The sequence below is a fragment of the Ochlerotatus camptorhynchus genome, unplaced genomic scaffold (assembly GCF_037179485.1).
Source record: "Ochlerotatus camptorhynchus isolate MF236.1 unplaced genomic scaffold, CSIRO-AGI_Acam_v1.1 ptg000008l, whole genome shotgun sequence".
Classification (NCBI taxonomy): Eukaryota; Metazoa; Arthropoda; class Insecta; order Diptera; family Culicidae; genus Ochlerotatus; species Ochlerotatus camptorhynchus.
Window position 1 is genome coordinate 3,256,482 of NW_027040500.1, and position 20,968 is coordinate 3,277,449.

Below are 20,968 nucleotides of genomic sequence, written 5' to 3' on the forward strand. Positions count from 1 at the left end.
GTTCGCTGGAAAGGTTCATAAATATTTGCAATTCATATGGGTTTAAACAACAAATATAATAAAACGAGCTGACAGTGGCATTATTTTCCACATTGCAATTGCAAAGCAGTATTAGGAGAGTAACATCTTTTTCCGATAGCTTCTTTTAGAAGCTTATTTTTTAATCTTCTTTAGAAGCTTCTTCCAGAATTTTCCTTTATAAGCTTATTCTAGACACTTGCCAAATACATACATTATTTCCTATTCGCCTTTGGCTTCTTCTTCTTATGTTGTTCTTCTTCCTCTTCTTCACATTTCAAGCTTACTGCTTATCGCATATTAGCTTATTGCGTGCTTTCAACCTAGTGTTCTAGATGCACTTCAACAGTTATTAACTGAGAGCTTTCAAAGCCTGTACCATTTTTGCATTGGTATAGTTGTGTGGCAAGTCAAATCATACTTCTATGCTCAGGGAAGTCGACAAATTTTCCAACCCGAAAAATTCCTAGACCGGACCGGCGATCGAACTCAGCCACCTCCGGCATGGTCCTGCTTTGTAGCTGCGCCTTTAGCGACTGAGCTAAGGGAAGCCCCTTCGTCTATGAGTTCGTTTGAATTTTTTTATTTATTTATTTTTTATTTTGAATTTGAACACTATCTTGTTTCTTCTTAGATTTTACCAAATATCGATAAACATTTCAAAATGTCCTATCTGTTTTGATCGATTATCTCTATCGTCATTCTCTTTTAATAATCACTGCTAGCGTCCAAAACGTCATATATAACATGGAAAGGTTTTGCAGCTGAGTTATTAACAACCTTTTGAAATTACCTCAAGACTTAAAGCAATTTGGAATACTTTTCGTTGCCTAGAATTTCCGCTAACGGTCACTTTTCTAGGCATGGGAGTCTTAAACAGTGCAATGCATTCGTTTAACCGCACCAACATATTGCTATATTTCTCTTTGAAATTAAATTAAAATCGCTTCGGCTTTTCTTTATTTTATTTTCTTTTCATTGTCAAATAACCAACAGATTTTCTTAAAAAAGTAGTTCTTCTTAAAAAGTTCTAATCATAAAAAAAACTTAGCCGCACTGTTGAAAAAGTAAAAGAAATTCATATTTTGCATTCTTCTTTAGTACTTGGAAGCTCCTCCTATGATCTTAATGATTTCGAAGATTTGCTTGGGCATTGAGGTAACAAGCAGTGCTGCAAAATTTCGACAATACACGGTGATACTCAAAATTCTGCTTTGGTCACTCGTTTGAGCTAACAGTCATAAGATGCATCATTTTTGTCAGTGACGAACATGTGCTGATTTGTTTATTAGCTAAATTTGAAATGAAATTAAATGGCTTGAGCAAAACAATTACATGGAGCCATTAAAGTGAATAAGCATCTACGTCCTGAACCGCTTGGATAACAATAATGTGTCTCAGAATGCAAGAAATTTCACTTTCTGTTACCAGGTGAATCTTTGTCATTGACGAAAAAATGAATGAGATTTTGACAAAGATTTTTTTGAGGATCAAGTCTATCATTGACTATGTGAAAAACAATTTTGTCAATATCGCGCAAAAGTCTGTCAATGACAATGACAAATCTCAGCACTGGTAACAAGATTCTGGATTGTTTGTGTGTCGATTTGCTCCCAGCATTCCCTTATACACGCTTTGAGGTCCTTCACGGTGTTGAACTGACATCCATTTGCGTAAACCTTTGATGCTATTATTTCCCAAAGGTTCTCGATAGGTTACAATCCAGACTACAAGCTGGCCATTCAAGAACGGTGATTTCCTTTGCCTTAATCCATGCCTTTGATTGGCATGATAAATGGATTGATACATTATCCTGCCGAAAAACAGCTGGATCGTTCAGATAATTCTTCAAATACGGGATCAAACCTTTTTACAGCAACTCGCAGTAAGTGGTCGAGTTCATTCTCGTTGATATCCAGTAGATAGGAAGCTTAGTATAGTAGGAAAATGTACCCCATACCACTACCGTTCTTTCTTTTAAATTTCTCTTGGATCGGATGGCCTCTTTATCCCATAAGTCGTACCAACAATGGCTGTAGCAATTAAAACCATCCAAGTTGAACTTTTTCTCAGCAGAAAAAATAACGTGGTTCCATTCATTAGTCCAGTGTATGGGGTTCTGTGCAAATTTCAATCGATTGACTTTATGCTGGGATCTATGTTTTGGTTTTGTCCTTTTTTTGTGTATCGCGACTAACGGTACTTTTGTGCACTGGAAGATCGAGCTTAGTTATAAGCAGAAACTCAAGTAATTTTGCGTAGCTTCATCCCGAATTTTTCTTTTTTGTCAGGCTGTCAATTTTGAATTCCCCATATTCCATCGGATTTTTTTAGATAATCCGAAGAACCTTTTCTGATCTGTTGATCTTCTGAGCGATTAGATCGACCAGAATATTTCAGAATCCAGATTTGGACCTTTTTAACATCGTCCAATCATTTAGCCCTTCCCATGTCTGGAAAAATCAAAATCAATGACATGTACTGCAAAAATAACAAAGAGGAGACTTACTTCAATACAGATGTAGTACAAACTTTTGCGAGATATGGAGCACTTTAAGTAAAATTGTGATAAACTAAACATTAAACATCTACTGTGTCTAAACGTTTGCAACGCGCCGAAAGCAGTTCAAAATGAAATCTACTACCTCCTGACAACGGTAGAAGCTGTCGCAAAGAGTGTGTAAACATGGTTGAGGATCTCAATACCACATGCATACGTAATAAGATTTCTTGGACTGAAACAAAAAGCGGACGGCTATATTTTTGAAGTACTAAGCGAATGCATCGCACTGTAGTACGTTCAGACTGCAGAGTTATAATACATGACATGATTATTATATTATGTAGCCTACGTTGCAAGCATTTTACTGCTTTGGTGCTTTACAACCTTGGGAATTGTAGTACTGTGTACATCACAAATCATCACCGCTAGAGGAATAACTTTTTCTTTTTGTGTGTTTGACATTTGACACCTCCCGTGACAAGTAGAATATTATGCAATGCATTAAATATCGTTAATTAATAGTGGATGTGACGAAAACCCGATACTTCTATAGTTAAGCCTTCAAACAATCAGGTGTCAATATTACCTCCATTGTCCGTATTACCCCGAATACCCAGACACATCATTGATGTTATCAGGACTGCATTTTTACTGCGTCAATTTGCCTAATGGAATTTTTGATTTTAATTTGCATATCTTGAAAGTTCATCTATAGTTAATGCATACTGTCTATCATATGTTGAAATTGTGTTTATATCAACTGTACGTGTACGTGTCATTCAAATCGATAAGAGAATCAAACCAAAAGTTTATAAATACCTTATCGCTTACAGTGAGAAGAATAGATATCCAAACATAGCATCGATTTTCTTGATCTACACGGAAAAAAGTTTTCATGTAGTTTCCATTGGGAATGTACATAATATTTCTCCATTAACAAAACCAAAGATATCTGTCTGAATTTCACATAACATTCATGTGTTCACATGAGTTTTATATGATAAATCACTTAAATCAATTATAATACCATCATTGGATATGTGATTTATTCTTTGAGTGTACTGTATCATTTTTCAACGCAATATTCAACAGGCGTTGTCCGGTTCAATACAGTTTATTCGAGTTCAGCACGAGGTACTGCAGTGTTTGAGATAAGGTGCTATTCTGCTGTGCTATCTTCGTTTTGTCTCCTAATTGAATTCTTTCGTCCGAATTGAAATCTTAATCGGTACATGAAACTGGATCGTGTGACTAATCAACTTGATGTGTAATTTATTGTGACGAGTCCAATCAATAAAATTTCTGTTTACAGCAATGCGTTGTTTTCTGGAGGCTCGTTTTGTACTAGACTGGTAAACAAACTCATGGTCATTCGTTACTTGCTGTGTATAGCAAACCTGGGTTTTATCAAAAGATAAACTGTAGTCACAGCAGCTCGTGAACTATTGTAAACAAGTTACACGGGACTAAAACCTCCGATGCTTTCTTGTTCCACAAAGCTCTCAGTTACTCATTCGGTAGTAACTGAAAATAAATTTTAAAGATAGATAAAAAGTTCAAAAGTTTCCTCTTACAAATAAATGGATGCCAAATAAACAAGGCTGCTAAATATAGCAGTTCTGACTCATATCTTGTAGATATTCTCTACAATAAACGGTTGTGGAAATCTTGACCGTGCGTCTATGTTTCACGTTTTTAAGATTATATCGTAAAAATTTACAATGATCGTAAACCTCTCAGTGTGACTAATTTCAGCTACTCACTGTATGTAACTGCGTATTCATTTTCTTTCGGTACAGTGATATCTCGACTTTGGAAACACGACACTAAAGTTTTTAATTTAAAAAAAATCAATATATCTTATATGAGTAATCCGGCTGCAAATTGGTCGCCAGGATGAAATTGATCATAATGCTCTTTGTTGTTGCTACGATAGGCAAGCTCAATTTTAAAAGAAAGCCTTTGCAGAGCCGAAAGTATTTAAAACAATTTTTCAATTAATTTAAACACTTTTCGTAATTCATTTTCTTCTCTGACCTCTCAGTCTAGTCTACGATTTCATACTTGTAGGAGTAATACGCATCATTTGTATGCTTGAAAACCGGTGGCTGTTTGACATCGCTCGCTTCTCTTCACAATTTTCCTCGGCTTCCGGGGTCGTGCGTTCATTTCCACTTCTTGATCATCAAGAACCTTTACGGAAACTGGAATATCACTTAAAAATAAAACCTTTTTTCCACTCGGTCACCAGCTTTCACTCTGCCAGCGGCCTACCTCTTCCTCTGTTACCTTGTTGTTGTGTACCAACGATGTGCCTCCTGCAATCACACCAGCGTACGTACTGCTAACCCTATGCTCCTTGTTCTGTTTGGTTTCGACTTTCTGACTGATCCAGACCCTCCACTTGGCACGTAAAAAACACATGATTTTGCTCCATTGATATAATATATTCCCCTTCCGATTGAGGAAATGCAGCGAGTTGAGAATTACATTTCCACGTACTTATTTACACCACGTACACCTGTGTTCATGTCGAAACCCAACTCCGCAGGGAATTTCTCCCGAAGGACATGCTTCACATCACCGATTTTCCCACTGTGCATAATAATCCCAGTTTGTTTTCCTAGGATCCCTAACTGCAGAAGGTGACAAATCACCTCTCCTCATTCTAACATAATATGTTTATGATCAGACAAAGAAATTTCATTGGACACATGCCGATTCCGATTTTTTTTCCGAATTTGAAGGATTGCATAATGTTAAATCTAAAACTTCCTGTCTTATGACATTTGAAAAAGTAGGTTCATTTCCTTTGTTGCATACACCTATATTGTAAGAAGAGAGATATTCCAAAAGGCACTCACCTCGACTGTTGATGTCCGTACTACACCAGACGGTATGATGCCCGTTAGCATCGCAGCCGATGATGAACGATTTGTTGTTTTCTCTGCAATGTTGGACTAACGAGGCGATCTCCGGAGGAGGCACCTCAGGAGCATCACCAGGAAAATAAGCCGAAGCACTATCTCGGTTTCCCCCCTGGTGGTTGGTACCTCAACCATGACTGCAACGATGTCCCGTTTGATGAATTCTGAAATAGGGTAGCATTTCAATATTTTACTAACTAGAATAGCACTTCTGGGTGAACTTTGCTTTTCATCATATTATAACTTACATGCTTTTATGTCGATACCGTGTATTTTTCCTCTATTGGACCATGGCTCTTGAATGAGTGCCATGTCCAGCTCCTCCTTTTTGAACCTCCGACTCAATTCAGCTGAAGCACCTTTCGCATGGTGGAGGTTCGCTTACAGGAATTTAATGGGTTTCATTTTGTTTATTGGCTCGCTCATTTTTGCCTTTTGGGCGAGCGATAGACCCATCGTTTGATGCTCGAGTTTTGATTTCCCTGCGCTGCATTTCACCAAAACGGAAGTTCAGCACCAAGTTAAGTACCGCTAGTGTCTTAAGCGAGCTTGAATCAAATTTACGATGGAACGATTCAGTATGTTTCAGCCTTTCGTGCTTAAGTCGTCATTTTGACTCTCGATGAGTCCCTTAAGCGTCTCATCGCTGAATTCGGCACTTAGAAGGAATAATGCGTGGAACAAATCCGGACGAGGGACCTCCTTCTCGTCCAGGGCAAAAAGTTCTACATTTTCCCAAGGGGTAAGAACCTTCGTCACTTCCTTTAGCCACGTCGCTGTTGCTTGATCCTTACAAACTAAGAACAAATAACCATGCTTGTAGCTGCATTTGGTGAATTCCGGTTTTATTACCTCGTGCCTTTGCTCTTCGATTATGAGGAGCAGAACAGTTTGTACAGCATCAAGTTGTGCCGTGGACATAAGTTGCAGGGGATAATCTTTTACGATTATTCCAATCTTGATCAGACTAGCAACATCCTTGTAGGAGCGACCATCTGAGTCAGAATCAGCTGACGGGCCTTTAGGGGATGCTGAACCTCCCCCACTTCCATCAGCCTTTCCTTCTCTCTGGTCTGGTCTGTATAATAGCTGTTATTGGATATACAGACAATCACGTGGTGCACATCGCAAAATAAGCCAACTGTCGACAGCTGGATAGCACACTAGCAACAATTGCTGTTATTAGCTTGCAAGTTACATTTTTTACTGAACTTAGTGCCAATAAATCCGAATGTTATAATTAGTTATGATAGAATCAAAGACAACCAGACATAACTATAGCAATTTCTTCATCGAATACGCATTTAACGGTCAATTTAAATGTTTTTAGTTGGTAGTACCGCCACCTGTGGTGCGCATAGTCAATAGCACTTGCGTTTGACGCGAGGTTTGATGTTTACACACTACCGCCATCTGTGCAGCGTACTATCCATCACAGTATTTTCAACAGATGGCGGTAGTGGTTTAGCGACGCTGTTTTATATTGAAATATATTTAATGTGTTATGTCTGTTTGTCTACTTCTTCCTCGCATTTCAAGCTTATTGCTTATCGCATATTAGCTTATTGCGTGCTCTCAACTTAGTGTTCTAGATGTACTTCCACAGTTATAATTGAGAGCTTTCGATGACTGTACCATTTCTGCATTAGTATAGTATAGTATAGTATAGTGGCAAGTACAATGATACTCTATGCCCAGGGAAGTCGAAAAAAATCTAACCCGGGAAATTCCTAGACCGGACCGGGAATCGAACCCAGCCACCTCCACCATGGTCTTGCTTTGTAGCTGCGTCTTTACCGACTGAGCTAAGGGTGTCTGGGGTAGAATGTTTCTAACATAAAGAAATAAACAGTTTTGCATTAGTTGACCTTCGGTAGACTGTTTTACCCTTGGAAAAGGCCACTATAATGAAGCAGATTTCAAAATTTTACTCGTTGAGGTATGAGAGAACCAACAGATGATGTATGATGCATGGGGCTAGCAATCATCTTCAATGTGTAAAAATTGGTGATCTAAATTTAGGCAATACCAGCGCCAGCCACGTCCGAATGCAGACCAAGAAAGGTTTATTTTTATATATATTGGGTGAATATGGATCCAATAGGCAGATTTCGACTTTTTGTCCCCCACAGCATCAATCAAATTGATTTAAAGTTCTTAACTCAAAAAATAAAAAAAAAAGTTTTAAAACATCTCTCCTATACCTAGCCGTACAACATTTTGAAATCTGCATCCTTATTATAAAAATTGCTAAAATAAGAAACTTTTTATGCTGGAAAAGTTCACAAAAGACATAAATCCTCTAAAACTAGAACTTTTGTCTTGCTAAATTTACATCTTGTACTTCAGGCAGCTACCAGAGATCGAAATAATCACTGATGTGAGAAGAGAAACGAAGCTTTACACCCGTACAGATGATGAAAACATAATGTAAAGAACGAGAGAACTTTGTTCAAGTAAAGCCCTTCGAGAAAAGCAATCATGATAAATTCTTCTTGTTCGGTAGTGATTTTCACTCTTCCGGAGAACCCGATTTTCAGCTGTCTTCAGACAGAACCGAGCTCGTGCCGAACGGGACTGGATTTGCGCTGGCATGAGAAAGACAACTAGTACCAGTAGGGGGAAGACAGTCCGATGCGATTTTTCATAACTTTCCTAAAAACGGGATGAATTTGATAAGCCGCATTGCTAGTTCAGATCTTAAACTAACATTTCTGCACAAACAATCCTAAAATTAGTTATGGAAAAACTATTATTGGGTGCTTTTTGGCCTCTTCTACTCTACTGCCGCAAATCACGAGCCAGCATCGCCGGAAAATACCTCCCATACGGCACGAATTCGGTTCTGTCTGAATTCAAGCTATCATGTATTAATAAGCGCATAATTTTTATGTGAATCGTTTAGCATATCTAACCCTATTTTACCCATACAATCCAAAGCTTGTCAAAATTCGCCTCTGTAACTCATATGGAAAAGTTCCATATTAAGCAGTTAGTCTGTGGTGGATTGTTCCATATCCCGGTCCACTGAAAAATCCCATAAGCCACATCAGTGAAAGAACGGTAATGCCCAGCTTACTCTTTTGCTGGTTCACTAGCGCTGATAACCGTTCTGCTTATTGGTTTACATATATGTATACTGGTTCACTAGCTCAACCAGCGCAAGCAACGGCACTTTTTACATGATATTGACTATTTGGGCTATTTACACATTTTTTTAACTGTCGGTGCCCAATTGACTTCTCGACGCAAGATCTCACTAAAACAACGTAGCTAGTGTAGCCGTGTAAAATCGATTTGTTTATTATTTTCATCCACGAAATCAGCCGTCAAAGTGTTCGACTTGACAGCTGTTTTTTTTCAAACAAGTAAAACGCTTGTATTAGTGAAGCTGCTCACTAATACTAACGGTGGTAGAGAACTCTATGGGAGATGAAAAAGTGATCTCATCAATTTTGAGAGAGCGATATTTTCACGCTATGGATGGGAGAGGATAATGAATACTCGTTGAAGGATGAGAGATGAAAATATTGTCGAAACTCAGCTCTGCGAAAAGTAGCTTGAGTGATGCGTAGCTTATATTGCAGCTGAGCGAAAATTTCAATCTCTAGTAGCTACTTCTCTCGACAAAAATGTGCATTTCAGCAGGCCATAAGGATCATATGAAGGTGATCCTGGCGTCGGTCGGTAGCATTGGTACTTAGTACGGAAAACAAGATCGATTGAAAACAAATCAAGGAAAACAAAATGTTTTGAAAAGATGGCCCATAGAGGACAAGTGTTAAACGCCTTTAAACCGCTTAGATGTCCCTTTGTTAATAAACAACGTGTGTTCAAAATTTAATATGTATACAAAATTGTTTTCCAGAATTATGAAATTTTAAATGTTATAATGATATTTAGTATGTACTTGTTAATCGTAAAATCGCTGATTGTGACGCTATGAATACGAAATTGAAAAGTTGTATGTTTCAGACCCTTTTTTAAACTTACAAGTTCTAATTATCATTATAACATCTAATGATTTCAAAATTCTGAAAAACAATGTTGTAATGTTTGTGGTTGTTTGATTGATTACCAAAATAGAGGTTTGTTGGCCTAGTGGGTGACCGGTTTTGCTTATTGAACAGATCGAGGTTTCTATTACAAGCCCCTTTACATTTGTGAAGGGATAGCGTTAAGTCACGCTTTAAGTTGATCAAATATCAGCCTAGATTTCATAAATCTATCTAAATATTCATAGATGTTCATTCACGTGTACAAGTAATTTCACGATACACTCTATAAACATTGCATGTGGTTTAAATTATATACCTACTTATTCCATCAATACAACTAAAAATCAACTTTATACAATTCAAATTCAATTGGTATAACAGGGTATAACATGTATGTAAATGTTTCATCTGTATACAACTAAGATGGAATGTTGAGGTGGTTGTTTGGAAGAACGGCTTTTAACTAGAATATCTATAGTCATATGAAATTTAAAAAAAAAAACTATCAAAGTCATCAGAAGTTTGAGTTAGAAATGGGTTTCAGTGCATAAAAATTTATAACATTTTGTACATTAGTTTGAATTCTAATCTACGTGTTGTAAATTTGTATTTTTTTATTCAAGCAGTTTGCTTCTGCTTATTTTACTTAATGACAAAGGGTAATCAAGCACATAAAAAAAAACATTCCTCTTTCAATGACTACATTCCAAGCCTGTTAGAATTATTAATTTTCTTGCTTTCTTTTCGGTACTACTAAGAAAATATTGTATTCTTTATGCTAATACATCTTAAAGCCCACCAAGTCTTTGCTCAATCGACAATATGAAATCATAAAACATCAAACTAAGCGTATTTTGCTAGTAGATTATCACCTCAGTGCGGCAGCACGCAGTTTTCTTGTTGACAATAGCGTCTTATGACCCACCGTTGTCGTCATAAAGCATCTCCCATTTTGCAGACACACCTTAATTGCTGTGTAAATCATCTCTTCGTGCGCTATCTCGTCATAATTGACTGACCATATGGATCGTTCCGAAAGTTCCGAATCTCGCGCTTCACGTTGTAAATTTGCATTACACTCAATTCTGGTTTTCCGCAATTTTGTTCGCCTTTTTTATCGTTTGATATCAAAAGTGCAACGAAAGTTAATGCAACTTGTTTTAAAAAATCACAATAAAGTCATAGAAAAATATGGTAGACGGTACAACCCACCGCATATATGGAGGGGCTACTGCACTACTGTCGAGCTGTTGATTGACAATCTGGTTTGAGATACACAATAATAATATAGATTTCTGTTTGAATTGGCAAACTGTATCCCACTGATCCTTTTTGATATGATATGTTTACCATTATCTGTAAAGATCATGATTGGATTCAGCTGTCTCATGATAGACTCGTTGGAATCTCCAGAAATTGCCCTGCACGCCTGAGTGGATCAATGTGACTCTGTTTTGAGTCGTATGCAAAGGTGCTAATCTCATTTTTTCGCAACTGCCCGATAAGTGGGCAAGTGGTCGCCCTGGTCGGGTGATAAACACCTCATACTGGTATATTCCTTAGAGATAACGAGTCACTCAAATGTGTGTCTATTCGATACAGATAGTTTGCGTCTGTCGTAGTCAACAAGGGATGATATTATAAAAACGCTTCCACCGACGGCAGCATCTCTCACTACGGTCGGGAAAAGCTACCCAAGTGGAAGTCTGAAGAAGAGATATAAGTGAAACATCTTTCAAACGCTTCAAGTAGCACATCGTCTGGCAGGATCGCATACATTCTCTCCATGTGAGACGGTGCGGCGTTAGTTATTGTGTAGTTATTTCAATCTGGATTACGCGTTGAAAAGTTGAGCCTGGCGTAGTGAAGTGAACTTGTGTTCGTTGCGCGAGGGAGGCCAAACCTGTATTTGGCGAGCGGGAGAATTTGAGCTCATTCCCCAAACTGCTCTCGTACGATAAGGACATATACGAACGGAATAAGAAGAATCATTTATTGGCAGGATACGTGTTATTGTGCCGGCAAGTGTTTAAAGTCAACGAAATTAATTGAATTAATAAATTGAGAATGGATGTGCTTCAAGATTCACATTCAATGGTAGTAAATTGTTTCTGACAGAAACTGTAAGTGCAAAAAGTCGATTAATTGAAGACGATTTTCTGAGAACTTTATGAAGGTTATCGAAGAGCTTACCAAAATGTTGTGTATACCACCAGTGGAACATGTCGACGGGCACACCGGACTAATTAAACAGTTCATTCGTGCCTGTCAAGTGAAACAGTGGAAAGCCAAAGTAAGTAGACTTATCTAAACGCATCATAATGGCCAGCGATTGTAGGAGCATCAAATAGGGGTTTATTTGTTTGAAATTCGACTTTCCTGAAACATTTCTTCGGATTGGAAGCTCCATAAGAGTTGACCCATATCTCATTAAAATTTGAATTCAGGATACATTTGTTATACCTACATATTATGTTTCACCCTGACTACCTGTTATACGGAGACACGAATTAACTGGAATAGGCTCAAAATGGATAAAATATGTGGTCAAAAAGAGAATCAGTTTAAGTTTTTAATATCATTTGTCATTTTCGTTGGAAGAGATGTTTTTTATTATGATTTATTGAGAAATTATGCTATTCTAAAAAATAAGACGTTAATGATCGTCTTATTTTTTAGAATGGCATAATTTCTCAATAAATCATAAAAAAAAACATCTCTTCCAACGAAAATGACATATGATATTAAGTTGAAGGAAAATAGTTGCCCGACAAGAGAATGAACGTATGGTTAGAAAAAAAATAAAGAAATTTGGTCAAAAGATAAAAAAAGGTTATAATTTAAATATTAAAAACTAACCAGTTTCAATATTTTCTAAATATTGTTTATTCAGGTTTTAGAAGTTTATGGAATATGCAAACTTTTCTTACATTTTAAATAAAACAAATAGAAACTGTTTCTAATGCTCAAACATAATCTATTTGTGAACTATTTCTGAGGCACATAATTTTAATTAATTTTTCATAGAAAAGATTTCAAGGCCTTTAAAATCGACTTCTGTGCAAAAAAAAAGCTTGATTACTTCCAGGAAAAAAATACTCGACCTTGGTAAAAAATTGTCCAGTTTGAATCAAGCAAAATTGGTCAAAATGTTTACCAAAACTTGTCTTACACTTTTTGACAAATTTAATGAGTCCTATTTGAAAATTTCCCAAAAATCTGCCATTTGTATTTAAGTAAAAAAAATTCGTAAAAATGTTAAAAACGGGTCAATTATTTAATTATACACCTTTGTCTCAGATGTGGGGTCTCCCTTAGCTTAGTCGGTAAAGCCGCAGCTACAAAGCAAGACCATGCTGGAGGTGGCTGGGTTCGGTTCCCGGTCCGGTCTAGGAATTCTCGGATTTTTTCTTGACTTCCCTGGGCATAGAGTATGATTTAGGTGCTACACAATTATACCAATGCAAAAATGGTACAGGCATCGAAAGCTCTCAATTAATAACTGTGAAAATGCATCTAGAACACTAAGTTGAGAGCACGCAATAAACTAATATGCGATAAGCAATAAGCTTGAAATGTGAATAAGAGGAAGAAGTTGTCTCAGATGTAATTTTGATTCAAAGTGAGATTTCGTGCTAAGAACTATTGAAAAATAACGAAAATACTCATAGTGAAGAGATTCAAAATTGCAAAATTTTAGCTTAAATGTGAATGATTGTCCATAACATTGTGAAGAGTTTCATCCAAATCGGAGATGGTCGTACTTGAACGATTCAGCATGTGGCGTGAAATTAGAATCGAACATTTATTTATTCGAAATTTTTGATATTTGTCGTGTAGGGTAAACGCACCTACGTTGGCCATGCTCCTATTTTGGCAATATTTAACGATGATTTTATGTATTAGATCATAAGTTAAGTAAACATTATTTTGTCCACAGCGCCTGCACATAGCAATGGGAAATCCAATCAGGGCGACTTACAAATCATATTCAGCTTGGCGCTGTATGTATTTCCACCGCGAACAGAAGAAGAATTTCCTTCCAGCAAACAAGATCATCTAATTAGCTAAGGAACAAGCCCTCGTCCTGCAGGATGCCCCATGAGTGTGGAGAAGAGCCCGCCCTTTATCCACGAAATGTTAGCGACAGGAAGTTTGCAATACCACTCTCCCTATCCAAATCGCTTCAATCGGGTGCCCTGTTGGACCCTCCCTTCCCTTTTTTATGTGCATTTAAATGTATATTTACCCTATTTTTTCATTAGGCCAGCGTTTCTCAATCTGTGGGTTGCGACTGTTATTAAAATTCTTGATAATACAAATTGATCTATTGTAACAACGGATTGGTTTGGTTTTACTAGTTGAATTTTAAAGCACAAAAGTTTGTGAAAAGTATATGAATTTTTCCATCAAATTCAAAAATGAATTGAAATGTTCATTTTGTAATTTAAACCTCTTAACGAAATCATACTTTCTAAAATATTTTGGTGTTCCAAAAACATTTAGTTCATTCATATTTTAATGTAATTATAAAATTATTTAATGGTTCTCGGCTCCGTGTAGTCCCTTTAAAAACGTGAGCCTTACAAATAAGCTAATTGGAAAATAATAATCATTCAAGAATTTCAATGCCATTTTTCGCTTTAATACTTCTCATGCGTTACTTTTTCAGTGTATTCAGATCATATTCAGATCATATGGCCGAATTTAGATTGATTTGGCATTTTTGCGTGATTTTTTCGTTTCCAGCAATTTATGTTTATATAGTTGAAGATGCTAATTTTAAATAACAAACTAAAGTGGTAATTTTTATACGATAGATGAGGAGATGAAAGTAAAGAGTTGATAGTTCCGTTAGAGTACGGCAGTGTGAAAATTGTATATAGAGAGTAGAAAGCGAGCAAGGACAACTTTTTTAGAAGGTTTGATCATCTCTATTTACCAAACTTCCCCGTTGGAGAGGGGCGGTGAAGGGCACCCCCCTCCCCCCCGCCACCACTGGCAAAAAGAGATGATCGCCGATTTGCTCATGTACTGAAGATGTGAGTTCTATCGATTTTACAGCACTCAAGTTGTTATCTGAAGGAAGGCATCCAGTCGTAGGTTTGGAAATTGTAGCTATTCTTACCTCTACCACGGTATGTGCTCCTGTCATCGTCGACTTGACGATCTCGAGGGGACACGGGTAGGGTAGGTGCTGCTACTGTACCTTTCGACCAATGACAGTAATTGATGGTAAGCTCCCATCCAGAGTTATGTACTTTGACTATATGTGAAGTCAAAGATTTACTGCGACTGGATGCCTTCCTTCAGATAACAACTTGAGTGCGGTAAAATCAATAGAACTGTTTCAAACACATCGTCGGTACATGAGCGAGTCGACGATCATTTCTTTTTGCCAGTGGGGGCGGGGGGAATACCCCTTACCATCCCTCTCCAACAAAGGAGTTTGGTAAAGATAGATGATCAAACCGATTTGTACCTTCCTAAAAAGTTGTCCTTGCTCGCTTTCTACTTTCTATATACCATTTTCACACTGCCGTACTCTTACGGAACTATCAACTCTATACTTTCATCTCCTCATCGATCGTATAAAAATTACTACTTTAGTCTGTTATTTGAAATTAGCATCTTCAACTATGTGAATCGTTGACTTCACGCAGAAGTAATACAAAACATGTAGTCAAAGTAATTTATGTTTGTTTTGTATTTTTTCGTGATATTTTTGCTTTTTAAGCGATTTCAATGTCATTCTGTTGTTGGATTTCAGGCAAACATGCAGTTTTTTTTTGCATTTTAAAGGCATTTTTGAGTCTTTGAGTTCATTTCGGCAATCAACACCTGTATTCAATATTAGTGGGTCGTGGAAAGGAATTTCACAAAACGTTTAAAGTATGATAATAATGATGATAAATTAATAAATTAATAATTAAAAAAAAATGGAATGTTAGGATAGACGCTTTTGAAAAAGGCCCATGTTTTTTGCCCTTTCAATATTTTGTTATTTTTTAAGTGGGAGGGGGATGGGTTAGCGTGACATAAAATAAAATTATAATTTTCATCAGTCTTATTGAACATTAAAATTTGAGCCTCCCTAATGAGTCTAGAAAAAAGGTGCGGCTTGTCGGTATAGAATTGCTTTAGGGATGTAAATTGTCTCAACATCTCTGGTATTCCTAGCACAGTACCATTATGCTATCCCCGCAATATACGAATGCCAATTAGAAAACTCTCAATTAACATCTGCGGAAGTATACAACGAACGATTAGTTCAAGGACAGGCGCAAAGTTCCGAGCTAGACAGAGGCATCAATAATAAAATGATTAATACATGTACCGAAGTAATTTTAATTTCAATTTGAGTATGGTTGACGGGATAATTTGTCACTTATCTGCTATTTAATTTTAATAACCCATCCAATTAACAAATCATCAATCGCTTTCAAGAACGTAATTACGTCACTTCCAACAAACTTGTTAAATTTCGGGAAGCACGAACTCAAATCAGGCCAAAGACCCAGTCATAAAAGTAATTCAAAAGTCGTGTCGTTCTAATTTATTCAAATTCATAGAAACTGAAGTCAACGTATAACTTCCCGTTAGCTTCCTATTCCTTGAACGGGATCTAAAACTGTCTTTGCTGGGCGCTGTCAATCCATGTTGTTGTAATAATCACTGGAACTAAATTTAGATCACAACACCATAGGACTCGACACGAATGATCAAAACACAGCTCTAGCTAGATGTGGGAAGCGCAGGTATAGCATTAACCACCGTAGAGCACCACAACAGTTAAATTCGTCCCATCATCGTAACTAGTCGTCACGTTTTTCACCGGTCGGTTTATTCCGGTTTGTGTTTACAACTTTGTAATACTGTTACAGTCACACAAATGTGTATGGCGAGGAAGGATTTGTAAAATTTGTTCAAAAGGTGCAGTATTTTATTAAACGGAGATGAGTAACATTAACCTCAACGATTTAACCCACGATTGCGGTATATTACAAGTAAATCAAAACAAAGCATGACCCAGCAAATCACGTTCCGATTGCATGCGATTGTGTATGTTTTGCTCTGCGACGAGGCTAGTTGTAGTCGAAGGCGATTGGGCCAGTATACCAAAGTTGATTAGATAACCCGAACTCTCGAAAGGTGCCACAAATGGGGATCGTCAGTTTGGTTTGATTAGCAGTGATTGGCGGTTCCTTGATGAATATCTTTTGCCAAAGTGCTTGAGTGGTCTGCTCTGCTACTGTTTCAGTTTGTCTGATGAATAGGGTCTTGCCACTTGATTCATTGTTCCACGGAGGAGTGACTTTTATCTGATGAACGTGACATTTTTGCTATGTCATTCGATGTGCTTGGACAGCGTGGGAATCGTAACGTCATAACGTGCTTTTTGGAAGGGATTCACCGTTAAATGATTTCTGTAATGATGGGTTAAGTACCGAGCGTCTCCATTGAATTCCGTATTGTGCATTTGAGAATGATAGTTTGTTGAGAATCAGCAGTTCGAATACAATCACGAAAGGTGCTATAATTGACATGAACATAAAATTGTCTTGCTGACGTCGAAGTCACAGGCTGAGAGGGCAATCCATCATATTAATCTCGGGCATAATCATCGTGTTATAGCTGCTCAAATCCACTTAAGCCCCGTTCAATCCAGATTGTGCTAATATTTGATAAGAATGTGCTTGGGCGTAATTTGTTTGTATATGATTACCTCTATCATCATCCTCATCAACTTGATAGCGACGAAACAGATGCTTTTGGGAACTTGATTGATGCACGCTTGGGTGGACATTTTTGTCTTCCTTTACAATAAACTCCAAACACAACCTCAATTCCAATGGACAATCAAAAGGGCAATCATCAAGGCATTGAACGAAATTGCTCCCTTGTGCTTATCTTGACTACTAACTGTGCAAAGCATGCTTCAATTGAAGCAAACCGGCGTTTGAGATGTCGCCACCGACAGCGCCGCAAAACACGTAATTTCGTTCGTACAAGGGTCAAGTTTGTGATCCGTGGGTCTTTTATGAATTTTCTATAAAAATCTATTCTTGGTTATTTTTTATGGTGACAGACATTTAGTGGAATGTTCAAAGCATTTTATCAAAACATGATCAATAATTATCTTCATGACTGCATGTGGATAGCTGCATAAAATTCAACGTTATTCAAGAGATGCTCTGCCCTGTGCGGCATAACAATTCCATTCGCATGTTTGGCAAAAATTAGTTATACATTCGAATCGATTTTCAAGTACCATCGCTTCACAATGAACAGGAAAAGTTTCCCGTCCATAAGCGTCCATAGAGAAAACAATCTGCAGCAGCGTTTTTTTCAGCATGCTATTTTTTTTACGAATGGAACAACTATGCTAAAAAGGGCAGTGCTCTAGTAGCAAAGAAAGCAAACCTTCAATACATCTACTCTAATATTTCCATTGTACATTTTCGATGTTATCAAAAGACATTTGCCCATGTTGGCAGTTGATCGACAATAAGATTTTTTTGAGACAGCAAACCTTCTATCCAACATCATTCGAATGTTAATGATCCCATTTATCAAGATACGAACACAAGCGACTCTTAGTTTCAGCTCTCTCTCGTCGTAAACAAAAACAAGGCATATTCTATTTTCGTCTTTCTGAAAATGAAAATATAAAAGATCAAAATTACTGCGTACTAGTTTTTTTTCCACAATTGACAAACACGAGATTGCCGTGCTTCATCGTTATTGAATTATCACTAAATTATGGCCGTTTGGCTGCGACTTTAATAGGTGCTAGTCTACCTCCGCGAGTAAATTGGTAAACATGTAAACAACTGCGATGCCGGTTAGGCTAAGCGTTTCGGTTAGAACCGGTTCGCACCAATGTTCATCACCCGTCAATAACTCAAACTCATACACCTACTCCTCAAAGATGGTGGTTGACTATTCAACCAGCCGCGGCTTTTATCGACGCACTGCTGCTGCTGCTGCCGCGATGTTTTACTATGTTTACAACAATGGATTGATTACACTGCCAAAGTACATACTTACCTCGTCATAGTGCGTATGTACACTGCACAATGGTCCCAAAACCGTATTTAGGAAGACAAAAATGTGTGCCCTTATGCCGTTAGTTTTAGGTAAATGGTGTTTCCGCCCATGTAACGTTGCAAGTGTTATAAATGTTTTAAAGCATTCTACTAGGGCAAACCATGACAAGACCATCATAAAACCAAAAATGCTACTTGGGTGGCAAAGTTTTTACATATTGTTAAACTTGAATATTTTGAATTCGATAACCATGGGAGTCGGCTTAATTTCACTTACGTAACAAATTGGCCAAATAATATTGAAAAACTTTCCCAAAGATACCATTTACCTAACTAACGGTATAAGCGCAAAAATTTGTGTCTTCCTAAGTACGGGTTTGGGACCATTGTGCACTGTAGACGGATCGTTATCATTTTTCTTTCTGTGCTTCAGCACTTATCAACGGACAACACCAGCACAGAGACCGGTCCTGATGGGCCTTGTGAGATGTAGCACAATCTGATTGTACGCCAATAATCGACTTTTGATAGCTTACTGGCTTACTGATATACTTCTTGGCTCGTCGAATGGCTCTTATTCATTTCAAACGGAGCACACCCACTCAAACAATGACAACGCAATCATTATGGTTTGGGCCTTGCGAATCAGCGAAATTTAAACTTGATTGTAATAGCATTTTGGGCGATGGGGTAGTATCTGATTGTGTACGGCGCGTGGGGCGCTTTATTGATACCATAAAAGGCAAATCGATGATGGTGTGACGTGGTATCACCCGATTTAACAATGGTGGGAATTTCCTGATTTATATGGAGGACTCAAACAGGTCATCTGATTTGGCTTTATATTTGCATCTCGAAGATACAAAATGACTTTACTTATTCGACATGTGTTAGACTGCACCAAAGGAACACAAAGTGCACTTCTTGATAAGGGATAATATTTTCAATCGTGAGTGCTTCAATATGTTTACTTGTAAAGTGGAACATTTACGCAATGCATTTGATGTAACATATACATCAACAGGAAACGCAAAGGGTTTGAGTGGGACACTACTTCTCGTATTATGGGTCATTGACAGTAAGTCGTTGGTAATCAATAGAAAGGAAGGATTAGTTGTTGTGTCTCTTATCACTCAGTCGTACCGGCTTTCAGGCTGTCTCCAAGAGTACAATTCGTTAAGATACATGATAAGATACGTATATGGTTAATAACGTCGACCAGCTTACGCTGTGATGTAATTTGGACAGATGAAAACCTAGATATGCTGTTGATTGTTAGGCGCTAACATCATATTTCTTTTTGAGACTTTGTCATAAGTAATTAAACATTACAGCGTACACAAAATTGTCGGTGCATCTGTATGACTACTGTTTTTTTTTTAAACACTATTGATGAATAGATTTCTTAATGCTGCTGGTTGATATAATATTTATTGATAAATCGGACTAGTTTTTGGCTTGATTGACTGAATTCGTAGTAAAATTTTCGGTGCAATAAAATCTTAACGTTGACTACAACTAAGTAAGTTTTTGAAAAAGTAGTTCGAAATAACTCAATTGTTTTACACATTCAGCCAATCAGGCCTAAACGAATATCGATAAATCTTGAATACAGTGCCAATAATTCACATTTGAGCTAAATTTCAATCAATTTGAATTTAAAAAAAAAAAAACAATAATCAAAATGGTGCATTCGATATCTTCCAGCAAATCATAACTTTTAAACGTAAATTTCATCAAAATAACGTTTAAAAAAATAACATACATAAAACTATAAAAAGTAAAAAAAATCAAGAAATTTTTGGTAGAAAAATTCAAAATGTGTTTTAAACTTAAATACAAATAAGTGACCCTCTTTAATATATTTTTTTTTCTTAAGCTTAGACTAAAACTTATGTATCTATGTTCAAATATCAAACTTATGAATTTCACAGAAATCAGCATTTTTATAAGCCTTTCATTAAATTTTTTTTAACAAAATATTAACCCTTCGTCTGTGTAAAAAAAAAATACCTTATCTGTATCTTGGGGTCAATTTGACCCCAAATCAAAATTGCCGTATCTTAACGAAATTTTGATGGATTTTTGAAGTTTCAAGAGTTATGCAACTTAAATTTAGTGGACTTTAAGATAAAATTATCAAACCATGTAGGAGGGTGGAGAGGAGTCATTGCAAGAATGTTCCCATGAAGTGGGATATTTCGATCATCACTATCCAGAAGACCTTGAGCATTAGCTCTATTTTTCCGTGGATATAAATTTCGTAGATGACCAGGATCTGATTTCATAAATTTAACACTTTTAAGGATGTTCCGAATCGTTCGGTGAATCCCTCCTGGTCTCATGGATCCATATTCCGCTTACAATTTTGGATTCATTCTGATTACAGATCTACAAATATAAAAACCTGAAAGAATTAAGGGATTAATTATAAGGAAACCAGGTTTTCATATTTTCTGCATTTAGTTCCAA

The 20,968-nt window shown here is 37.0% G+C and overlaps 1 protein-coding gene across 3 annotated transcripts in view; it reads left to right on the forward strand.

Annotated features, from left to right (window-relative positions):
- The window catches only part of LOC135698605 (protein FAM13A), a 99,592-nt gene that overhangs the window by 68,247 nt on the left and 10,377 nt on the right, over positions 1-20,968 (forward strand). The window contains exon 1 of one of the 3 annotated variants that reach the window (XM_065218653.1): positions 11,118-11,739. The exons of the other annotated variants lie outside the window; for them this stretch is intronic. Within the exon in view, the coding sequence (XP_065074725.1) occupies positions 11,617-11,739 (123 nt within the window). The 5' untranslated portion in view covers positions 11,118-11,616. Of the gene's footprint in view, positions 1-11,117; positions 11,740-20,968 lie in introns of those variants that run through there. 3 annotated transcript variants of the gene reach the window in all.